At 31.2% G+C, this 22,912-nt stretch overlaps 3 protein-coding genes and 1 non-coding gene across 8 annotated transcripts; 3 read left to right on the top strand and 1 right to left on the bottom strand.

The window, feature by feature from the left end:
• The first annotated feature begins 2,812 nt into the window (after positions 1–2,812).
• On the top strand, positions 2,813–2,886 carry TRNAN-GUU (transfer RNA asparagine (anticodon GUU)). The gene has a single exon. It is a non-coding gene; the product is annotated as a tRNA-Asn (tRNA).
• Positions 2,887–5,295: 2,409 nt separating this feature from the next.
• On the top strand, positions 5,296–9,379 carry LOC100784245 (trihelix transcription factor ASIL1). The gene is made up of 2 exons (XM_003541540.5): positions 5,296–6,426; positions 8,868–9,379. The coding sequence occupies exons 1-2, from the start codon at positions 5,848–5,850 to the stop codon at positions 9,267–9,269; spliced, it is 981 nt and encodes a 326-aa protein (XP_003541588.1). The 5' UTR covers positions 5,296–5,847; the 3' UTR covers positions 9,270–9,379.
• Positions 9,380–11,518: 2,139 nt separating this feature from the next.
• Positions 11,519–13,598, top strand: LOC100818627 (mitochondrial inner membrane protease subunit 1). 3 transcript variants are annotated; one of them, XM_003542768.5, is made up of 6 exons: positions 11,519–11,765; positions 11,969–12,034; positions 12,425–12,553; positions 12,626–12,898; positions 13,148–13,258; positions 13,355–13,598. In XM_003542768.5, the coding sequence occupies exons 3-6, from the start codon at positions 12,425–12,427 to the stop codon at positions 13,394–13,396; spliced, it is 555 nt and encodes a 184-aa protein (XP_003542816.2). In that variant the 5' UTR covers positions 11,519–11,765; positions 11,969–12,034; the 3' UTR covers positions 13,397–13,598. The 3 variants fall into 3 exon arrangements, with proteins under 3 accessions (XP_003542816.2, XP_014621173.1, XP_014621174.1); XM_014765687.3 differs by having other exon boundaries at positions 11,519–11,826; XM_014765688.3 differs by having other exon boundaries at positions 11,519–11,837.
• A 5,340-nt stretch (positions 13,599–18,938) lies between these two features.
• Positions 18,939–22,912, bottom strand: LOC100783712 (putative disease resistance protein At3g14460). 3 transcript variants are annotated; one of them, XM_006594323.4, is made up of 2 exons: positions 22,829–22,912; positions 18,939–22,702 (listed from the first exon to the last, which is right to left on the bottom strand). In XM_006594323.4, exon 2 carries the CDS (start codon positions 22,517–22,519, stop codon positions 19,118–19,120), a length of 3,402 nt encoding a protein of 1,133 aa, XP_006594386.1. In that variant the 5' UTR covers positions 22,520–22,702; positions 22,829–22,912; the 3' UTR covers positions 18,939–19,117. The 3 variants fall into 3 exon arrangements, with proteins under 3 accessions (XP_006594386.1, XP_040864166.1, XP_006594385.1); XM_006594322.4 differs by lacking the exon at positions 22,829–22,912 and having other exon boundaries at positions 18,945–19,821; positions 20,056–22,822; XM_041008232.1 differs by lacking the exon at positions 22,829–22,912 and having other exon boundaries at positions 18,939–22,822.

Raw genomic sequence — 22,912 nt, 5'->3', positions numbered from 1 at the left:
GGCAAGGAGATGCTAAATGCCTGGATGATCAGGGAGGAGTCAACTCAAGCCAAAGATGAGGATTTAATTTATATGAGATCTTACTTATTTTACATTTCAAATCTAATAATTGTCCCAATTGTACTCTATAACGATATTTATTATATATTTTACTTATGTAAAATTAAAATTTTAATTTATCCTGTTTAATGCACAGATTAAAATAGTAGCTAAATTCCTTTTAAAAAATAGTAGTTAAATAAATGTGTAAGATTATCATTAACTAATGCTCTAATTAAGTTATATTTTCGATTTTATACAAAGTAAAAGTAAAGAGAGAATAAACTATCTCTCTCTCTTTCTTCTTACTTACTTTTGTCTATTCTTATAATTGAAATTTATTTAAGTAACAAATTATTTTTGATGAATATGTTTTCATATTCCTTTTTTTATGTTATTGTCAAATTTACGTTCATTTCTATAACTAAGAAAACTGCCAAGTTAAATTTTTAAATACATTCATTTATTTACTACATGTTTTTTTTAAAAAAAATTGTTCACTCAAATTATATCATCATAATCAGATTTAGATACTTTTTATTTTGTATAAATAAAAATGAAAAAAAAGGGAGAAATATGATAAAAACTACTATTTATTCACAATTTGTTTTAAAAAAGAAATAGAAAAGAAAGATCCTTTTAGTAGGGCCACGTATAAAAAAAATAATATATATATATATATATATATATATATATATATATATATATAATCACAAAAAAAAATGTTAATGGATATTAAGATGAAATAATTCACGTGGAGCTTAAATACGTGTAAGGTGAGTTTTTTTTTTCAATATGAATTATTTCATGGATCAATCAAAATTTGAACTTTAGATTATTTGCTTAAGAAATACCAACCCTTATCACTTGTATCAATTGTTGTTATTGATTGGATTTAGGAGTAAATATTACCTACGGAAGTTAATTTTTTTCTTCTAATTATTGACTTAATTATTCACAATTTGTTTCAATAAAAAATAGAAAGGAATATTCTTTAATGAGTCCCACGTAAAAAGGCAATTCCACAAAAAATGAGGTAAAACATAGAGAAAAAGTATGTTGTATTTATTTTTTAAAAATAAATACTTTTATAACATAAATAACAATTAAATTTATACTAAAAATAATATAGTAAAAGTATCATTTTTTTAAACTTAGAATTAAAAAAAATAGAATAAAAATTATATTACTTTTTTTTTGTTTATTTTCAGTAAAAAAATTTAACTCATCTAAACAGGTAAAGGAAAAATTAATTTCCCTAATTTTTGTTCCTATTTCTAGGTGTTCAATATGTCAACGTTTCGATTCCAGCAGGCAAAAATTATATATCAGCTGGTATTAACTTAGTCGGTAAGCTAAGTTATAGTTCTATGTTTTGGGCTATAATGGAATTTCAAATCTTGAAGGCTTTTCTGATTCCGGTCCATCCTTCTAAAGCTCCTAAAATTTTCCAAGTTAATGGGAGAGCACCATCTTGTCACTGGATCAAATGCAGCACAGATGGGGGCGCCTATGGGTGCTCCGGCTCCTGCTGCCTACGGGGAAGTTTTTAGGGATTATAGACCTTCTTTTATTGGTAGTTTCTCTTTCAATTTGGGTAATTTCTTTGCTCTTCATCTTGAGTTACTTGGTATTATGATAGCTATTGAGACAACTTTTGATAAAGGGTGGAGAAAGCTTTCGATAGAATATGATTCCGTGCTTGCTATCCAAGCTTTCAAATTGGTCAAAGAGACTTAGGAATAGATGGTTAAAGTGTATAAATCTAATTCATTCCTTGTCTTTCTTTATTTTTCAAATCTATTATGAGATATAATTTTCGTACGAATAGATTTGTCGTTTATGGTATTATCACTAATAGCTTAGTTTGGTAGGATTTCCTTTCATGTTTTATTTCGAATTTTTTTAGGAATAGATATGACATTTCTTATTTTAGATTCTTATGATTGTACATGAGTATTGGTTGTTTGTTCCCATGATCTTTATTTTCTCTTTGATCTTTAATATAGTGAAGTGTGCTATTTTGGTTGTTGATGCCAATCTAATTGGAATTGTCTTTCTCTATTTGATGTTATAACTTTGGCTTTTGATATAAAAAAAAATGTTAACATCTCTAATGGCAAATAGGGAGTTTCTAAGTACATGTTCAAGTGCTTGTTATTTCTTTGGTTGTAGTTATTATCTTATTAGTTTCCGTCGTTCTAGTTATTTGAAATATGCAAATCATTCTCACTTTCAATTAAAATTCATTTGAATATATGTTCTTGAATCATTTGAGACATAAATAAAATTTAGATTAAAAAAGAATATGATTTATCAGTTCTTTTCATTGAAACTTATTTATTTATTTTTATTTTTAATTGGTAAGGACATTTTTATCTTAGAAAATCATACAATTACCATAAATACATCTTTGGTTTTACCTTTCTTATATTTTTCAGTGTTTTTTCTTCTTTTTATTTTTCATAAATCTCCTTCGGATATAATTTTATTAGAAATACCGTTGAATATTAGACGTGATGTTTGTCCCAAGCAAAAATTCAAACTTTAACTTGATGTTGTAAAGATTAATCTCTTTCAATTGAAAGGATAATGATGCTTTTATTTTAGCCCACCTTTAGAGTCTAATTGAGAAAAATTAAAAATATTTGTAACATATGTTTTTTTAGTACAAGCAATGGGTGTAACACGAGGGGATACCTATGGCAGAACCAATGAGACGATTATATGAAATTAAGTATTTATATATTTAAGTTTAGCAAACTTGCAACAAGCTGGAATAGCTCAGTTGGTTAGAGCGTGTGGCTGTTAACCACAAGGTCGGAGGTTCAAGCCCTCCTTCTAGCGTTTATGTATTTTAGTTTTCCTATATTTGAAGATAGACATGAAAGAGTGAAATTTTATGTATTTTAATTAAAAAAAATTTATACTCTTAATTATTTATCCAATGTTTTAAGTTTAACTCATCTAAAAATCACCATTAATTAGGAGTAATATTTACGTCCTTAGAATAAAAAACATTGTTAATGTATCACTTTCAAATAAATATTTTTATCAGGTGAAATGTATGTGGATCTAAATTCACAAAAAAATAAATATATGTGAATCTAATTAAATATGTTCATCTTATTTTTTAATTAGTGAGATTTACATAAATTTTAACTAATAAAAAATGTGATAAAAAATATATATTAAAATATATGTTAATTACTCTCACTCTTTTAAAATAAATAACAATATCATGGTCACAAATTCATAATTTATGAATTGTAAAGAGAATTTTTTCAAAAATTCTAAGAAATTGATCATGTAAAGTAAAATAAAATTTTCAATCTAACAAATAGTAACCAGGTTTAAACTCTCACTGTCTAGTTGGGAATTCAAATTAGATAAAGGTGTATGTATAAGTGCTCTTTTAACATTGTTTGTTATAAGGGAAATTAATTAATAGTGTAGAAATTGAGAGATGAGTGTAAATAGAGGGAATGTATAAGGTTGTTTGGTATAAATGAAATGTGAAGGAAAGAAATAAAAAGTTGATGGACAGCACATAATATTTCTATGTTAATTAGAGAAGAAATGACACAAAAATGAGCAAAGGGAAATGAAAGAATAGGCTTTATGGCTCCAATTTGTTTTCAATACAAACATAATTGATTATAGTAATAAGATACATTTTTCTTCTTCTATTTCTTCCTTTTTTATTTCTCTTTAATCAAATAAACTTAAAGTAACACTATTTTTTATCTATTTCTATTACTCTGTATATATTTTTTTTACAGTTTTTTTTTTCTATTTTATCCACTTTATTTCTCGCCTATTTTTTTCCTTTCTACTAAGTACTAAACACACACAGACTTTCACCCCCTCTTTTTCCTAAAGTTTTGTTAAAAAAGAGAGAATTTTGAAAATCTTTTTTCTTTCAATGGCTTGAAAGCATAGAATATATCTGAACAGATACCAAACATCATAAGTCAATGTATTCGTCTGACGTATAAAAATAAAAAAGAGATAATATCCGATTTCTTTTGATGTTGCAAAAGACCTATCTTTAGTCCAAGAAAGATAGGAGAAAATAATGTTATAGGAACCAATCCAATGGCTTAGCTTTCTGGACCATTCAGAATTGGATTACCTGTTTTTCTTGATGTGGCCTACTATGATTCTTTACCACGATGGCCAACCAAAGTTGTTATTAGAAAGCCATTAGGCGTAACTTTAGGTCTAGTGGCTGTGCATCACCAAAAGGCCTTTCAAAAGACACATTAAAGGGAGCATAAAAGCATATGTATACGTGAGAGAGACAAAGAGAAGAAAGGACATTGAAGATAAAAAAAAAAAGTACTAAACAAGATAGTATGGTTATTAGTTTTTGAGTGAAGGTTGCACATTGGCCGGTGGTTATGGGAAGGAGACTTTCCAATATACTCTTTAAGGACAAAAAATATTAAAATTTACCAAATTAATTTAAGATTAAATAAAAAATATGATTTTTGTTATTCCTTAACTTGTAATAAATTTTATTTCATAGTTAAATATATATTAAAATAATAATAGATACTTTTTTTAACTAATAAGTTATTGATTCGAATAATTTTTAAATAAAGTCTTACTAAGTAAGATTTAAAGGTTCAAATCTTTAAAAAAAATGTGATCAAGAAAACTTTATTATATGACGATAATTATATTTTTTCAATGAAGATTAATCATTAGTAAAATTAAAGGTGAAAAAAATCATATATTTTGACAGAGATTAATTATTAGTAAAATTGATTAGATAGTTACACCAATAAAATAAATTTTTAATGTTTTTGCATTATGTATTTTTTACGCGATAAAATTAAGTCTAGAAAATATACCTCTAACATAGCATTGTTTGGTTTTATATAAATAACTTCTAAATTGGGTGACGAGGATCTAATGGGAGAGGGTGACAGACCCACGTGATTGTCCCACCATTACCACTCTTGCTAGCATCAGTGGATGTCTTGGTTGGCTTCATGTCAACGCTAACAGCCAAACAACACAACCCAAACCCAACATTTCCATTACCCATACAATCACACAACAATAACACCACCAGGCACCACTACTTCTCCCATACAGTAAGAAATAAAAAAAATAAACAAAGGCCAAAGAAGAAAAAAGGTTAAGTTAACATCATTAACTCATTTGACAAAAGTGTACCTTTTTTTTTCTTTGCCTATTCTTCCCACTAACCTCATATAGCTCTACACCAACATTTTATAAATGGTTTCCAACTATAATTTTAGTGGCAACATCAAGATTTTAAAGATTGTTGCGACCATAAAATAATTATAAATGTAGTTGCATCAACTATATTTATATGTAATTTCATGCAACATCAAAGATTCCAACCAAATTTGAGGTATTTACTATCATAAATTGACAATAATTAGGGTTAAGTTGTCGTATTTGTCTATAATTTCTTGGAACATCAATTATTGTGGTTTTAGCCACAATCTTAAGGTATTTGAGGTTTTTACGACCACACATGACAGTAATTACCATTATGTCAGACAAAATTGTGTATAATTTTCTGTAATATTAGTTATTGTGAGAAAATTGAGACTCTAATTGCAATTTAAAATCTTGATCTTGATGAAATTCCAAACATGATGGCAACCGCAATTTATAACCTTCCTACACACCATCTTTTGTTTTGCCATTTGGAAACACTATTTTCACCCCTTTTCCAATGCTAGTGGTTTTCTCTCTCCCACAAATAGAGTCATATTCATTCATCATGTCACACCCAAAGGGATAAAAGAAAAAACTTAATAGTACATGGGAGTTGATGATGAACAAGAGATGGAGGAGGAGGAGGAGGAGGAGAGAGAAGAAGAGAAAAAGAAGCATAAGCAGGCTCCTCCTTCTCTCTTCCCTATTAGTGTGAGAAAGGGGTTTAGTGGTGAAAGAGTGAAGAGAGATGAGTGGAGTGAAGGGGCAGTGTCAACCCTACTTGAGGCCTATGAGGCCAAATGGGTGCTAAGAAACAGAGCCAAGCTCAAGGGCCATGACTGGGAGGACGTGGCCCGGCACGTGTCATCACGTGCCAACTGCACCAAGTCACCAAAGACTTCAACGCAGTGTAAGAACAAGGTGGAGTCCATGAAGAAGAGGTACAGATCAGAATCAGCAACAGCAGATCATGCATCATCATCTTGGCCTCTTTATTCACGGCTTGATCTTCTTCTTAGGGGAACTGGGCCCGTCTTCTCGTCGCCGCCGGGGCCGCTGATGGTGGCTGCGCCCATGCCGCCTCTGTCGCCGGTGGAGCCGTCGCAACCGCTGGCTCCTTCAGGGCCACTTGCTAATGCACAAAACTCGCATGGATCCAATGGGGTTGATGAGAAGCTTGCTAAGGTAAATTCACTGCACAATTATTATTATTTTTCTTCTTTTGTTTTTGGGCTTATTTTTATTTTTTAATTTCTATTTCTCTTTGCTCATCAAATCAACTGTTATGATTTCTTCTCCCTTAATTTATGAAAAAGACTTTATTTATTGTTTAGAGAGGTTTCTGGTTGAATTAGGATTGATTTATGACGGAGTGATGTTGTGGCATGAATATGACGTTTTTTTTTTCCTTTCAAGAAAAATACTAATGATATTTAATTTTTGACATCTTTTTTTTCCCTCCGTTTAGAGAAATTATACTTATGTTTAAAATATGCGTAACATAATAATTGATTAGTTTAATTTTATGTGTTAACAGTGTAATTTTAATATCAGTTAATACAAAATTATGGTAGACATATTTTTAAAAGTAGTTTTGTTAACCATAAATAAACTTAACATATATAAAATTTTTAGAAATTGATAATAATATAAAATATATTCTATAATGATATTTATTTTCTCATAATTTATAAAAAAATAAAAGAGAGAAATATAGAAAAACAGAATGACAATATAAGTGGCATGATAAAAATATGTGCAGTATAAATTATTGTATAATTTTATTATGTAAATAATAAATTTATCTCCGATCCCGTTTAATTATAATAAAAATATAAGTCGCTAGAATAGTGAAAAAAAATAAAAGATGTATAATAAACATTATTGGAGAAATACATGCTAGTTGCTAAAGTAGGATTTCAATTATACGGAAATTTAAAAGAAAACTCGGATTTTGGTTTAAGTATCACTTTTATTTTTGGTGAATTGTTCGTATCACTTATAAATCCTTTAATTTTATTATTTATGTCTCTTGTATGTTTTTTCTAATTAAGTACTTTTAGTATTTATCATTTTCATAATAATTTTATTAAGTGATGATGGGTCAAATATTTTTATTTAATCTTTGTTATATAAATTTTTATTTAATTTCTGTGTAATCTAGTTTTTGGTATGTTTTTATTAGTGGGTATCACTGGATTAATATATGAATCCACTTTTCTCATTGGAAACTATCTCCTATACTTTTTTTGTTGTTATATATGTGTTACAAGGTTACTTCCTTTTTAACACTGGCCCAACCAAAATCGCTAATTTCATTCTTTGAAAAATCATCTTCAAACACCCTGAATTGTCGAGTTCGTTGACCAACCGGCTTCACTTTTTCTATTTTAACAAAAATTCAAATATTTACCTGAATCACATGATGATGATAAACATAGTAAAGAGGAGTTAGTTTTAAAAAAGTTTATGCTATCTGTAAGGAAAACAAATGGTTAGTTTTTTTAAAAAAAGAAACACAAATCAATACACACGTTTTAAAGACATAAAACAAATTTTTTAAATATTAAGAATATATTTAAGTTTTAAAATTTAATACTATACAATGACTTATATATATAATATTAGAAAATGGCAAAAACACATTTTTTTGAAAGGCGCAAAAACACATATTTTAATGCTCACTCCTGCATATATTATCATTTCTTTCTAAATTAGAATAAAAAATAAAATAATTTATAAATGTTTTTAAAATATAAATATTATTTTTCCATCTGGTATATATGTGGTTGTTAGAAAAAATTATAAGCATTCATTTACTTTTTATTTCATACAATTTTCACTCAATTTTCTTCTCATTTCTCTTCCTTTCTATCACATTATTAGACTTTTTTTTTCTCTATTTTTATTTTTATTTTTATTTCTTTTCTATCTCTCTCATCTTTCCACTGTAATTTCCGTTTTGGCGCATGCCTAAAAAAATTTCATGTTTATGACAGATTAATACTCACTGTATTTAATATAATTGCTGCATAAGTTTGGTTATGGTATTGTTTTTCTTACACTATATATGTAGGTTCTAGACTATCATTGAGAAGTCATAGTAATGATAATAACTGATCAAAATCAAATGTGTATATAGCACGTGAAGAAGTAATAATATTACTAATAAGTATTATATTTAACGACTCTGTATTTTTTACCTTTTGGAGTAAAATAGTGACAATAAAATTTGAACCTAACATTTAATACAAATTACTTAATTTTCCACCATCAGGCTCCTGTGGGTAAGAGTTTGTTATTTACGGTCTTCAAATAAAGTTAATGGCTAAAAAATGTACACTCATGAAATACATGATGAATTAAAGTGTCATGCTCCAATAATTCTTAGTAATTGTTTGCTAACTCAAGCTGTCCATTTTAGTCCCACACGCAAATGCACACAACTGGAGTTTGCAAGCTTTAAATGTTTAGACTAATCCAAGCTACTTAATTATTTCAATTGTATATATGCTATGCAAGTGAAGTTGACATCAACCAATAACCATAAAAACGTGACACACATGTGTATGCTAATTAATTAAACATAAACACACTATATTGATACATATACTCATGATTAACAGGAAGATGGGTTAGGAACTAAGTCATCTGATCAAGTATCTAGCAAGAATCCATTGGACACAGATAGCAGCACGCCAGCACTTTATAGCCAGAAGGAGGAGTTAAGAAGCAACAAGAGGAAGAAGAAAACAATTGATCACAACACAGGACGAAGAAGGAAAGAATATGTGGAGATAGCAGAAAGTTTAAGATGGCTAGCTGAAGCTATGATAAGGTCAGAACAAGCAAGAATGGACACAATGAAGGAGATAGAGAGGATGAGAGTTGAAGCTGAGGCCAAGAGAGGGGAAATGGACCTCAAGAGAACTGAAATTATTGCCAATACACAATTAGAGATTGCTAGGATCTTTGCAAGTGTCAACAGTAAAGGTGTTGATTCATCTCTAAGAATTGGAAGAAGTTAATTAAGGGTAGGTTGTGGAAGCTAATTAATAAAATGTTATTATTGTAAGTGCACATAAAGTTAACAAATAATGCTATTAATTAATATAATAAAATTTGAGTAAATAGTTTATTTGCTGATTGTGTTTAAAGTGTTTTTTAAGTTGCCCATTCAATCATGTGTGGTAATTTTATTAACTTCTATATTAAGTATATTTTTAATGAGTATAACTTAAGTAATTTATTTTAAGTTATTTATCTTAGGTCAATAAGTCCCTACAATCTCATCATAATTAAACAACTCAAATATATTTTACTCCAATGATATAATATAAGCAACTCTTGAATTATTCTGTTAAATGGAAAGATTTTTTTTTTATTCATAAGCAACTAGAGCTTAATTTTAAACAATTTAGTATGACACATAGATCACCTCTAATGATAAAAAAAAAACAACTATATTTAAAAGTAAATAACTTGTTAACGAATGAAGTTACTATAAAATATGATGCTTGTTATTAAACTGCTTGTTATTATATTTTATTTGGAAAAACTGAAGTTACTATTACACCCCTTTGAAAAAGAATGGAAATGACATTTGTGCCCTACGAGTAGGGGTGGAAATGAGTTGAGCAGTTTGTCGAGGACCTGTGGCTCGGCCTATGTAAGGTCGGCTCAGCTCGGCTTGTTTACTATAAAAGTCAAGTTTAAGCTTTTTAAAAAACCTTTTTAGATAAAAAGGTCAAGCTCAAACTATAAAAAAAGCTTGTTAAGCTTGACAAGCCGACTTGTTTAACTAATAATAATAATAATAATAATAATAATAATAACTTTATTTTATCAAATCTTATCTTATCCAGATTTTATTCCATCTAAATTTTATTTTATCCAGATTTTATTCCATTTAGATTTTATTTCGTCCAGTTTTTATTTCATCTAATCTTATCTTATCTTGTTGAGATTTTATTTTATTTCATTTATGGGCTTGGACTTAAAATAGATTTGTAAGCTTTGGGATTGAGGACCTATATAACAGCACCAAGGTTTTAGTTTAGAGATTTTTTTTTCGGAGAGGAGAATAATTCTAGGATTTTAGAATTCCAGTTTTTATTACTGTTCATGCACACTGTTCACGTAGAATAAAATTTGTTTTCTGCAATTTTGTTTCGGCTTCAATCTACAATTTCGTTTATACTGATTAATGAAAGACTAAGTCTCCAACATTGTTTTCTCTTGAGGATCAAGTACAACTCTATTCGAGGTTTTGTTATTACTATTGAATACTGATCGATTTTTTCTCTTCATCAATTACTTTGTATTTGTTGTTATTAATCCATGCATGCTTAGTGTTTGATTAATTGTCTCTGTGCTTAATTTACGTTCATACTTAATGATAAGTTTCGTTCATGATTAATTGGTGTATGTGTTGTTTAATCACATAATGACAGCCTTATGTTAATTTTCTCTTAGTAACTTAATTTAGGGTTGGATTAAGTGGTTGAACTGATTAAGGATAAATTCTCGTAACCTAGGATAAGAGACTTGCTTGTGAATCAAGGGAAAACATGTTTTAATTCTGTTATTTTCTAATTCAAATTTGTTTGTTGTTTAATTTACAAAAACAAACAACCCCCTCCAATTCGTTACTGTTTTATTACTATTTGTCATGAACGTTGACCATTGCTCGTTGGGAGACGACCTATGATCACTTCCTAGATAATGCATTTTTAATGTTTATTTGATTCGGGTACGGCCTCGATCAATAGTATATAAGATATGGCTTGAGTAGACTAAGATGAAATTATTGTAGATATATATTTTTTTAAAATATTAAATATAATTATATATTCAAAAATTGGATTAAAAATTGTTAATTTAACTAATAATAATTTTTGTTTGTTTGGTTATATTAGTGTAAATCATTTCTACCCCAAACATTTTTTAATATTATGCTCTTTTTATTTTCTTTTGATATACTTTGTGCTTTAACGACTTGAATTCAATATGATTTTGTTTATCAATTATTTTTGGATTTGTACATTACTTATACAAAATTTTATATGTTTCTTTTTTTAGTTAGTATTTCACTATGTTTGAAAATAATTAATTAATTAAAGACGTCTTTAAGCAAGTTCTTGGGTCAAGCTAGACTTTTGTGTAAGTTGAGTCTAGCCTTAAAAAGTAATGAGCCAAGTTCAAGCCTTATATATTCAACTCAAGTCAAGCCCAGCCTAACATTTCCACCCATAAATGTGAGTAGAGTTGCAGGTTTAAGGGCTAATTAAAAATAATAAATTGAGGGTTCTTTGGTTTAGGAAGAACTGGTTCGTACGGCGCAACTGATGCTCTGAATTTTACCCTATGCGTCCCGATGAGGCCGATTGTATCTACTATTTGAGAACACGGGATTTTGCAGTTACGGCGCACGGTGTCGTTTCAACCATCCTTGTGACCGTGCCGTGGCAATTACTTCTTCTTAATTATCGTTTCGCAGGGTTTTGGCTTCGTTGCTTCCTCGTGTACGTGTTTGTGTCTCCTATTTTGCTTTTGATCTCGGCTCTGTGTGGTTTACTATGAACGGTTACAATTCAGTTCGTTGAATTTTTCTTGTGTTGTGTGTTAATTGAACTCAATTTGTGTGAGATTATGGGGTCTGCATTGGACGCTGTGATCGAATGTTTCCTGATATGGGGGTATTTTATGTGTGTTCTGCTGCTTTTAGGTTATTGGAGCTGCGGCGAGGACTTGAGGAGACTTTCCAGAACGCGTGGGACAGCCTCTGTGCCAGGTTTTCCATAGATTCTGTGCTGCATTTGTATTAAATGTTTGCATTTGATGGATGATACTGTATTTACTTTCTGTTTTACAAAGTGATTTGTTTGGGTGAAAGTTCAAATTGACTTCTGTTTTTGTTTTGGTTGTCTTCAATGTTGGTGACTTTCCTTATTAAATGTCGTTTGAAATTTTTATTGAAAAAATCAATAGTTATATTTTTTATGGTATTTACTGATTATGGACAACTCTCTTGAGCTAATCAAGGTAACTATGGGATATTTATTTTTTAAAAATATTATTAAATTATTTATAATCTATAATCTATTTTGGTATGCTAATGGTGATCAGAGCACTTGTTTTCTTTTCCACTAAGGATAACAGTATTTGGGATTTGTACCTGCAGATGAAAACTGCAGTGATGATATTGAGAAACCTGGAGGCACTTGAGCATATTATTAAAGCAGGATGGAGGATTTCTAAGTTCTTCTGTTTTGTACACGTTACCCAAACCTATCTGATCGCCCCTGCTGTGGTAAGCATGATTTCTATGTCAACCTGTCTTAAATTCTATTTTATCAAGTAACAACTTCTGGTGCTGCTGCAGATCTATGGTCCTAGCATGCTTCCTACAATCGATTTGAAAACAGCTGTGTTCTTAATGGAAAAGATCTCACCCTGGTTTGGTAAAGTTGCTTGTGGAGATATTGTAGTCTTGCGCAATCCTCAAGACCCTAGGCGCTTCATGACCAAACGTGTGGTTGGATTGGAGGGTGATAGCATTACATACATTTCCAATCCTGAGACCTATGAATTGGAGGGTGATAGTTTTACACACATTTCCTCTCTTGATAACAGTGATAAGTCTAAGACTATTTTGGTGCATACAATTTCTTATAAAATTTAAATTCCCATTTTTTGTGATCATTTTGATTATGGGTTTTGCTTTGCTAGTATTTCGATTGTTATTTTTGGGATGACTGGTATCTGGCATCCTTGTTTCTTCACATTAAGAATTGGCTTGATATTTGATGGCCTTTGAACTATAGAATTTTGACAATAATGAATTTTTTCCATTGCTGAATGTGTTTTGGAGATTTCGTTGTCTAAGTATGCCTTCCCTCTATAGGTTCCAAAGGGGGCCGTTTGGGTAGAGGGAGATAATAAGTATAACAGCAATTATTCAAGAAAATTTGGTCCTGTTCCTTATGACCTTATTGATGGCAAGATGTTCTGGAGGGTAAGTTTGTGTATGATATGATGACTCACCACACATGCCTCTGCTTCCTTTTTTCTTCTGTGAACTTTCCCCTGATCTTTTAATTTTTGGATGTAGATAACACCACTTAAAAAATTTGGACCTTTCTGGAATAAATGATCTGAAGCAAAGCATTCTGTCATGGAAGCTACAATCTTTTGCAGCATGGCTTTGTATGTTTAATTTTGAAAGGCAAAACCCTACCTATCTGTAGTTTATTCCCTAGACTGGTGCATTTTGCTCACCAAAGATTCAAATTACCACATTTTGTTTTAAGGGCAGTTTTTTTTTACTGCAGTTTATCTTTTATGCATTAAGTAAATGAAAAGTAGTAGATGATCATAAAAATCTACTCAGATATTAGAAATGGAACATAGAATTTTCTGCTGTTTGAGCACATCCTTAATATATCTAGTATGGTTGTTCAATTGGGTTTCGATGGAAGAATTTATGTAATCCTAATGAAAACTTTTGGAGAATTTCGTTGTGCAATCATCGTTTTTCTTCTGCACCCAATACTTTTTGTTTTTTTTTTTTTTTTATATTTTAAAATTGCCCCAGACAAACTTATGGATTCGCAATTCGTAAGCTTACGGATTGACAATCCATGTGTATGTACGGATTATAATTTTTTTTAAATGCTTTACAAATTAATGGCTCATGTAGGATTTAAAATTGTGACTTTCACATTATTAACACGACATTTTAACCATTAAGCTAATATGTAAATTATGTTATCAAATAATTAATGTTGTTATATATAATTCTAAATTTTTTAATGTATATTTAATGCACATGTAAATTTATGTAATAAATTTTGTGACAATTAATTTTGTTCTAATATATTTAATGCACCAAAATTAATAGTCACAAAATTTATTATGTTAATTTACATGTGCATCAAATATGCATTAAAAATTTCAATGTTATATATAACTGACATTAATTATTTTATAACATAATTGACTTATTAGTTGAGTTGGTTAGAGTATCGTGTTATTAACCTGAAAGTCATACATTTGAATCTTGCAAGAGCCATTAATTTGTAAAACATTTTTTTTAAAAAAAAAATCTATAATCTTTAAGCTTATGGATTACATATCCCCAAGTTGGGTGCACAAAGAAAAGTCCAAACCTTTGTCCTTTTGAGGAAGGGTCTTTGACTATAAAGGTCCATCACACTTTCTTATGTATGCTGGTGTTAGTCCTTCAACTTTTATTTTGTCCATGGTTTTTTTTCCTTTTTGTCTATTTTAGACGCTAATTGGTGACATGATACTTTCTTTTATTGTTATTTTATTTTATTACGTTTTCTAGTCACAAAAAAATACCAAAAATTGCATGAATAACTTATTCAAAAAGTCTTAAACATATCGCATGAATAACTTATTCAAAAAGTCTTAAACATATCCTAATGGCCAAAAGTCATCAGAAATTGTTATATCCCAATTTTAAATTCAAGCACAAAAATGATTAGCCTAAATCCAAATTCATTCTATGTACAATTTCAAATTAAGATTGAAACACAAATTATGTCAACAAACTCAAAGGTAAGCTTCATTTTTCAAATTTAACAAAGATTCAATTTTTAATGGGTAGGGTCAAACCATGGCCATGGACAAGGAATCTTTAAACCCTAAGAAGATTTTCAAACCATCATCAACCTTCATCATCACCACCAAACAGATCTTACAATTCCTCTTTCGCAACACGTTTAATCCCTCAATCACCTTTCCCAAGTTCCCTATCACTCATCTGACTCTTGAGATTCATCACAATCGAACTATGATGCAACACGACGACTCCTTTGCACAAAAAAAGAAACAAATAAAATCCATTATTCAAAACCTCATTGTCACCAACACCATGGGGGGCATTCGCTACCCATCATTGCCAACACCCCGTTCAACAACTAACAAAAAGAACAAACCACAAAAAACTACAAAATCAAAAACTAAAACTTGCTCTAAATCCCTACCGTTTTGGTGTGAAGAGGGAGAAATAAGAGATAAATATTAAAAAAAGAGTGTGACGGGGTAAGAAGTGGCGATGAGGACGACATGGTAGTGGTAATGACTGTCAACAAGCTCATCTTGTTGAGGAAGCGCTTTCAATGAAGCAACAATGACCGTAGGAGAAAGGGGACGAGAAGGAGTAGTAGTTACAATGGGGTTGCATTAGGGAAGAATTAGGGATGAGGAAAAAGAAGTAGGAGGGACAAATATGGAATATAAAGGACAAACAACAAAAATATAAAGCAAGTAGAAAACATAATAAAATAATAATAATAATAATAATAAAACAAGTGTCAAGTCAATAGTTATCGTCTAAATAGATGAAAAGGATGAAAATCATGGATGGAATAAATTTTTTAGGACTAAGACCAATCTTAAAAAAATTCAAGACGAAAACAAAAAATTTGAAAAAAAAGTTAAAAGATCAAAAACATAATTTGTTCTTTTTCTTTATTTATCGCCCCTTTGAAAATCATTCACACTCTTTCTTTCAACATGTTTAATAAACTTATTCACACTAAATATTTTGAAAAAAAAATAAAATAAAAATGTCTTTTTGATCTGAGAGGTAAGTTTGAAAAAAAAAACTTAAAAAGTTAAAATAAATTAATGTTTTAAAATAAATGAGTCCCATGTCACTTTGAACTTGTTGATGGAAAAATTAGTTGTTTCAGTGGGAGGAAATATTATTACTCTTCTTTATCATCATAGTAGTCTTAGGGTTGGACATAATAGATTAACTGAAATACTAAGGAAGTGTAAGAGTTCAAACAAACTAAATTAAATTGCTTTGAATTATTTTGAAATTGTTTTTTATCAAATTGCTTTTGAAGTGCTTAAAGTTATTTGAATTATTCTCAATGAACATATTATTTTAAAGCATATTTTTCCCATTTTTAATCTCATAGGTTACAATCTCAATAAATTTACCTATACAACAATTAAGTTCAAATTTTTATGTAAAAGTGTCCAATTTTTTTTAGCACATTTCATATTAGTTTGTCACTAGTTCAGTTCAATATTTTTAAGTGTCCTAATCTTATCAAACTCAAACAATATAGACAAAAAAACAACTTTACTCTTAATTCATACTTCTTGAGCTTTATTTTTTTTGTTGATCATGATATTAGTACGAAGTATCTCTACCAAAAGCACTAACTCATCTTTGTCAAAGGCTCTGAGCGCATACATGATAAACATTTTTCTCTCAATATGAGTTATTTCATATCTAATGGTCAAACATGATTCAAATCATAAATCACTTGATTAAGAGACATAAATCACTATCACTTATACTGATAGTTGTTGATTTTATTTATCTTTATTAGTATACAAGTTACATAAATCACATTAATTTTCACATATATTCCAAAATCACTTGCCTATATATTAATGAGTTAAAATATATTAAATTGATCATAACAGTGTTCACTCATAATAAAGTAAAAAAAAATTCTATAGTTTTTATTGTTCTTATATGTTATATATATTTTTTAATTTTTATAATTACTTAAGGCTTTTGACTTTCATATAAAGCTCTAAAATATATCTACAAATTTCAATTCCTTCATCATACTAAAAAAACTAATCAAAGTTAAAAAAAGCGGATAATATTCACAGAGCGAGGGAGAATTTCATTCTTTCCGCAACTACACTATTCTTATTCCCTTGCTTAAATTGCTAACTGAAACCCAAAAAAAAAAAAGTTGAGGAAAACCAAGGCCACAACAAACCTTTTGCCAATCATCTTCACATGATTTAGCAACTAACTTAGTCATAGCCAGAAATAAATGTCAAACAAAAGGATATATCAGCATGATATATGAAAAGAGATGTTTAAAGGGTAAACAATAATAATTGACTAAAAAGGCACCCCGTTCATTCTCTAAAATAAATAAACCAATTAACCATTAAAATCACATAACATTTATAATGCATAATAATAGACTAAAAAGTTCTACACACTGCAATAATTCAACGAAGAAAAATTGTTAAGGCAAGTTATGGAGTATCAACTTGTTTCAATCAGAAAAAAAAACCTTAAAAATCTAGCAGCTTGAGCCTTCTAGTTAGCGGATAGTAATTTGCAACCACTAAAGAAAATTGCATACCTCGTAGATTTGTACTTACTGTCATCAAACTTTACAAACCTTTGCTTAAACATTGCATTTTAGTGTGGTTAGACAAACCCATTTTTTTCCCCTAAATAATGTTTAATTACATTAAGAAAAATATCACTTTGACTTTATTTTCAAGACGGGTAACGCGTTGATTTTATCACTATCTTATCTTCATATCGAAAATATTTTTCCATGCTGACAAACTATTTGCAACCTTGGCCTTAAACATATAGATACTTCATAATAATATAGGGATAATGACCTGATTCAAAACATTAGATGTGTGTTATCCCTACCGAGAATTAGTTTAATAGTTGATTCAAAGAATCGGAATTTGTGGGAATACTTGAGATGTTACCGGGGTAGCTTAAGGTGCTAATTACGTGTTATCAATAAAAAAAATAACTGCACCATAAACAAATACTATTAGTTATCAATGAAACCAGAAAAAAGTAACTACATAAATTAGATTTTGTAAATCCAATTAAAATTTCATCACATTTGTCATCAAATTCTTTGAACTGACGACGATAACAAATATTACAACTAATGAAAAAAGTAACAAATACTAGAAAGCATGAACAACATCAACCAATGATAATATCAAGTCTACAAAACAGGTGAAACGCTGAACTTGATGCCTACAAATCATTAGCTGCTCTTAATTGAGTGTAAGCATCGATTATCTTATATCCCTCACTCCTTAAATCTATACACAGCCTCCATTGTTAGAACAGAACATTCGAAAGGAAGTTACAATAAGCTCAACATGTTGATCAACCATAATTCACAGCAGAATGCACCAATGTGGCTAAGACCAGACAAATTTCAGGCCTTATCAAATTAAAAGGAGAAACCCAGCAGTGAATCCTTTGAGAGTTACTATTTTTCTTAAGATGAATTTAACCCATAATTGGTTTAAAATATTTTACATCATCACTTGTATTTTTAACTTTTCATTTTAGCTGACCAGTATTTTTAATTTTATCGATCTAGATTAGAAAAAGTTTAAGTTTAATCCACGGTGAACATGTACATGCATTATCAATGAAGAATATTATGCCATTGTAATAATGGTTTATTTTTTTTAGAAAAGGACATGACACATAATCTATTGATAACAAAACAATTACGCTTTTAATGTGTAAAATATATCCTGTCATATTTTTACAATAGATATACTAACAGGGTCTTACAAGCCCCTCCAGCCAAAAAAAAGGGTCTTAAAAGCTCAAGCAAACAAGGTAAACAATTACAACTAACCAGTTATAAGAGTTCTCTTTTCTTTCTTTTTTTAAAATAAAAAAAAGTTATATAAATGACACATAATGCAATAAATTGAATTCCATATTATTTAACCGTAGGGACTGAAATCACCTCTAACTATATTAAACCTATCATCTCTTTAGAATTTAAAACTCTTCTTTAAGTTAATTAATAATATGTCGAAAACATGATGTCGGTAACATAATAATTTATCGAAAAAAATAGTAGTAAAATTGAAGAGTGAAATATTTTAACCAAGCAGAATCAATCACTTGAAACTATATTAAACAATTATTTTGTCGAATAATAAATAACAGAGCGGCGGCGTCTAGCAAGCAGAAAACAAAAATAAGTTTAGAAAACAATTAATTAGTAAATTGCAGGCAATAGAGAAGCATCTACAACTTTCACCATTATTCTTTATAATCAACCTCACTACCTTATTCACAATACACGTCTTCAATGTGAGCAATCTTTGGCCAGTCTTCGCCTTCGGGTTCCCGGCAACGTTGTTTGAGCAACCGACACCTCCGAATTGTCAAAGTTGAAATGGATTTGGGCAGACCCTCCTCTGGTAAGCATTGGAGCCTGGGGCAGTCCCAAAGAAGCAATGTCTTGAGAGAGGAGAGGTGGCAGAGACCTTTGTAGTCCAGTCTTTTTAGATCTCCACACTCCCTTATCCATAGATTAACAAGAGAGTGTGGCAGTACACCTTCCTCAGGAAGACACTCAACATCCACTCTTCCAATATCTAAGGTTTCTAGAGAGTGATTGCCTCCCAAGGCACTTTTCAATAAGTAGATAAGTTTGTAACTACCATGGAGACCCATTTCTTTTAAATTTGATGGCAAACCTCCTTCTGGAAACATTTCAACTTTTGGACAATCATATATGACCAGATGATGAAGAGATGGAAGGAGGACATGCATTCCTTCAGGCAATGATTCTAATTGGGGGCACTCTATGACATTCAGAGTCTGGAGATGATTATGAGCCTGCCCCTGTGAAATCCTCTGTAGATTAGGACACTTCCAGAGATCAAGCTCCTTGAGTATTGGGAACATATCTAGCGGAATGGTCGTTAGAGAGTCCCATCCAGAAATCTTTAGATAATTTAAATGACATAGTTGCTCTGGCAAGTGCCCTTTCAGCTTGGGACAATCCTCTATAGAAAGACGTTGAAGACGTGGAAAAGCACCTGTCACACCTTTACATTCCCATTCTTCCCATTCCTTCATATCGAAGAACTTCAAAGATTCCAAGGATGTAAATGAACAAGAGCTACTCCCGAAAAAATCAGCATTAATACTCACAATCCCATCAAGCCTTTCAATTAAAAGCTCCTTCAGAAATGGCAAAAGTCCAAGGGGAGGCAAACCTTTCAGCTTGGGACAACGCACTATAGAAAGGCGTTGAAGACGTGGAAAAGCACCTGTCACACCTTTACATTCCCATTCTTCCCATTCCTTCATACTGTGGAACATCAAAGATTCCAAGGACGTAAATGAACAAGAGCTACTCCCGAAAAAATCAGCATTAATACTCACAATCCCATCAAGCCCTTCAATTGAAAGCTCCTTCAGCAATGGCAAAAGTCCAAGGGGAGGCAAACGTTGACAAGATTGACAGTTCTCCAAGGTTAAGGATACCACATTCAATAATGAATTGTTTAATAACCACCTTGGAAATTGTTTACCCCCATAGTTCCTCATCCTCAACTTCTCCAAGTGTTTGGAAGGCTGTAGATTCTCGATTACAATTTCATCCCTTTCTTTTGTTGAATCATCAGGGTTCCAATCTGAATCCCATTCTAACTCTACCTCCACAAGGTGTGTTTTATTTTTTAAATCCACCGCTATTGCATCTGAGGGATTCTCAACATTCTGCAGGTTCTGAATTAATAGACTTCCATGAAGATTGAGTTCTCCTAGCTGCTGGATACTGAACTCCCTACTTTTGCCAACCTTAAACGGACTCATTAATACTTGAAGATACTTCAGTTTTCCCAAATGTGCTGGTACCTTTCTCACTCCAGAATATGTTAATTCAAGGCGATGCAAATCAGTGAGTTTATGCAAATTTGAGGGCAGCTCCTTCAAACTTCCACAACAATTCAGCTTCAGTATTTGCAAGTTGTAGAGTGAACATATTGATTCAGGTAGTTTTACTATTTCAGTATTGGATAAGTCTAATGAACGGAGATATTTAAGATTACCTATAGAGTCAGGCACCTCTCTTAGGTCATGACAATCAGACAGAGATAAGATATGTAAGTAATTAAACTTGGACAACAATTCATGTATTGGCATCTTACAATGCCAACTCTGCCAACGGTAGCGGGAATCAGGCTTCATTCTGCCACTTGTTGGCATATAAGTACGTAACTTTTTTGTGTCACATAGAGTTCCAAACCCATCAAAGTCTCGAATGTGATTGATTGCAACTGAAAAATGACGGGTTGCTTTTGGTGTATCTTTTGCTTGGTCATCGTCTGATCTGAAACAAATGTCCCCACAAATATATTTTGCCAAATCGTTGAGAAGGTCATGCATGACAAAATGTGTTCCCTCTATGTTACTTGATTGTTGAAAGAAGCACCTTGATAATAGATCATTGAAGTACTGTTCAGCAACTTCTTCTGGACTCTTACCCTGTTGAGGACATTGTAGAAAATTTTCAGCCATCCACAATTGTATTAAGCACTCCTTATCAAACTCATAATCTTTGGGGAATAAGGCACAATAAGCAAAACATCTCTTTAGATGAGAAGGAAGATGGTGATAGCTTAGTGCTAAAGCCGGTACAATACCACTACACTCTGTTGAAAATTCCCATATCTCGCTCTGCAATATGCTTTCCCATTCCCTAACAGATGACTTGTTGTGTAATAGACTTCCCATTGTTTTCAAGGCCAGAGGAAGTCCTTTACATTTTTCAACTATCTTCGTGCCAATCTCCTTGCAATCTGGATTTGGTTGAATATTATCATCTTGGAATGCATGTTTAGCAAACAACTTCCAGCAATGATCTTCTTGTAATTGCTCCAGGAGGTGTTCTTTTGACCTCATGGTAGAAGCAACTTCCTTACTACGTGTGGTGGCAATAATTCTACTCCCCTGAGCTCCAAAAACAAGAGGTTTTAGCACAGCTTCCCATTTAAGTCGGTTTTCGTTCCAAACGTCATCCAAAACAAGAAGAAATTTCTTCCCCGTCAATTTTTCTTTCAATCTTCCGTGAACCATCTCTAGGTCTCTACTATCATCAGTCGATTTAGTGATGGCCTCAAGAATTGTTCTTGTTACCCTGAAAACATCAAAATCATCTGAAACACAGACCCAAGCTTTGACAGCAAATTTAGTCTCCTGGATCCTAGGGTCATTGAATACATGTTGAGCAAGTGTGGTCTTACCCATCCCACCCATGCCCACAATAGAAAGTATCGATGGCTGGTTAGGATTGCCGTTGTCAGATGTCAGCCAATCAAAAATCATTTTTTTGTCTTCGTCTCTGCCATAAATATCACTTTCAACCACCAAAGATGTTGATTGTGATATCTGTGGTACTTCACTACCCAATTCTGATCCAACGCCAACGCCACTAGCATTTTTCAAGCCTAGATCATCCTTTTGGCTTGAGAGAAATTCTAAGCTATCAAGGATTTTTTCCATCCTGGATTTAATTTCCCTGTTAAAGGAACTAGCAGGAGAAGATTTGAAGAAATTTGGTACCTTGCAAGTACAGCCGGTACAGGTCTGAGATTCAGATTCAGATTCAGCTTCGAGTTCCCATTTGGAGAATTCATATTGTATTTCATCCAAGAGATCCTCTGCATCAAAAACCATATCTTTGACCTCAAGAAGCCAGTTTCTCACGCGTGGATCTGCGAACTGCTTTCGTTCAGCATCATCAGCCAGAGCATCGATGGACTGCAGCTTAATTTTCAACTTTCTCAGAAGCGTCTCATCAAGTTTTTTTCCGTGAAAGAAGTCCAGAACTTGAGGAGAAGCAAGCTTTTCAAATGCAACCTGAAGGAAAGAAGAAAGAAGAGCACCAGCAATTAATTCTACTGCCATGGTTGGAAATGGATGAATGAAAGTGCAGCTTATGCCAATGTCTCAATGCATATGAATCAAAATGAATCATGACTTTACTTTAAGGTCATCTTTTTCTTTGATGGTCAGCGAGCCAATAATCGTTAAGTCTTTCCGACAACACAAACTTTCTTTGATGGTCAG

The sequence above is a fragment of the Glycine max genome, chromosome 13, assembly GCF_000004515.6.
Source record: "Glycine max cultivar Williams 82 chromosome 13, Glycine_max_v4.0, whole genome shotgun sequence".
NCBI classification, from domain to species: domain Eukaryota; kingdom Viridiplantae; phylum Streptophyta; class Magnoliopsida; order Fabales; family Fabaceae; genus Glycine; species Glycine max.
Note: the sequence above shows the minus strand (reverse complement) of the source record. Positions and strands in the feature narration are given on the sequence as shown.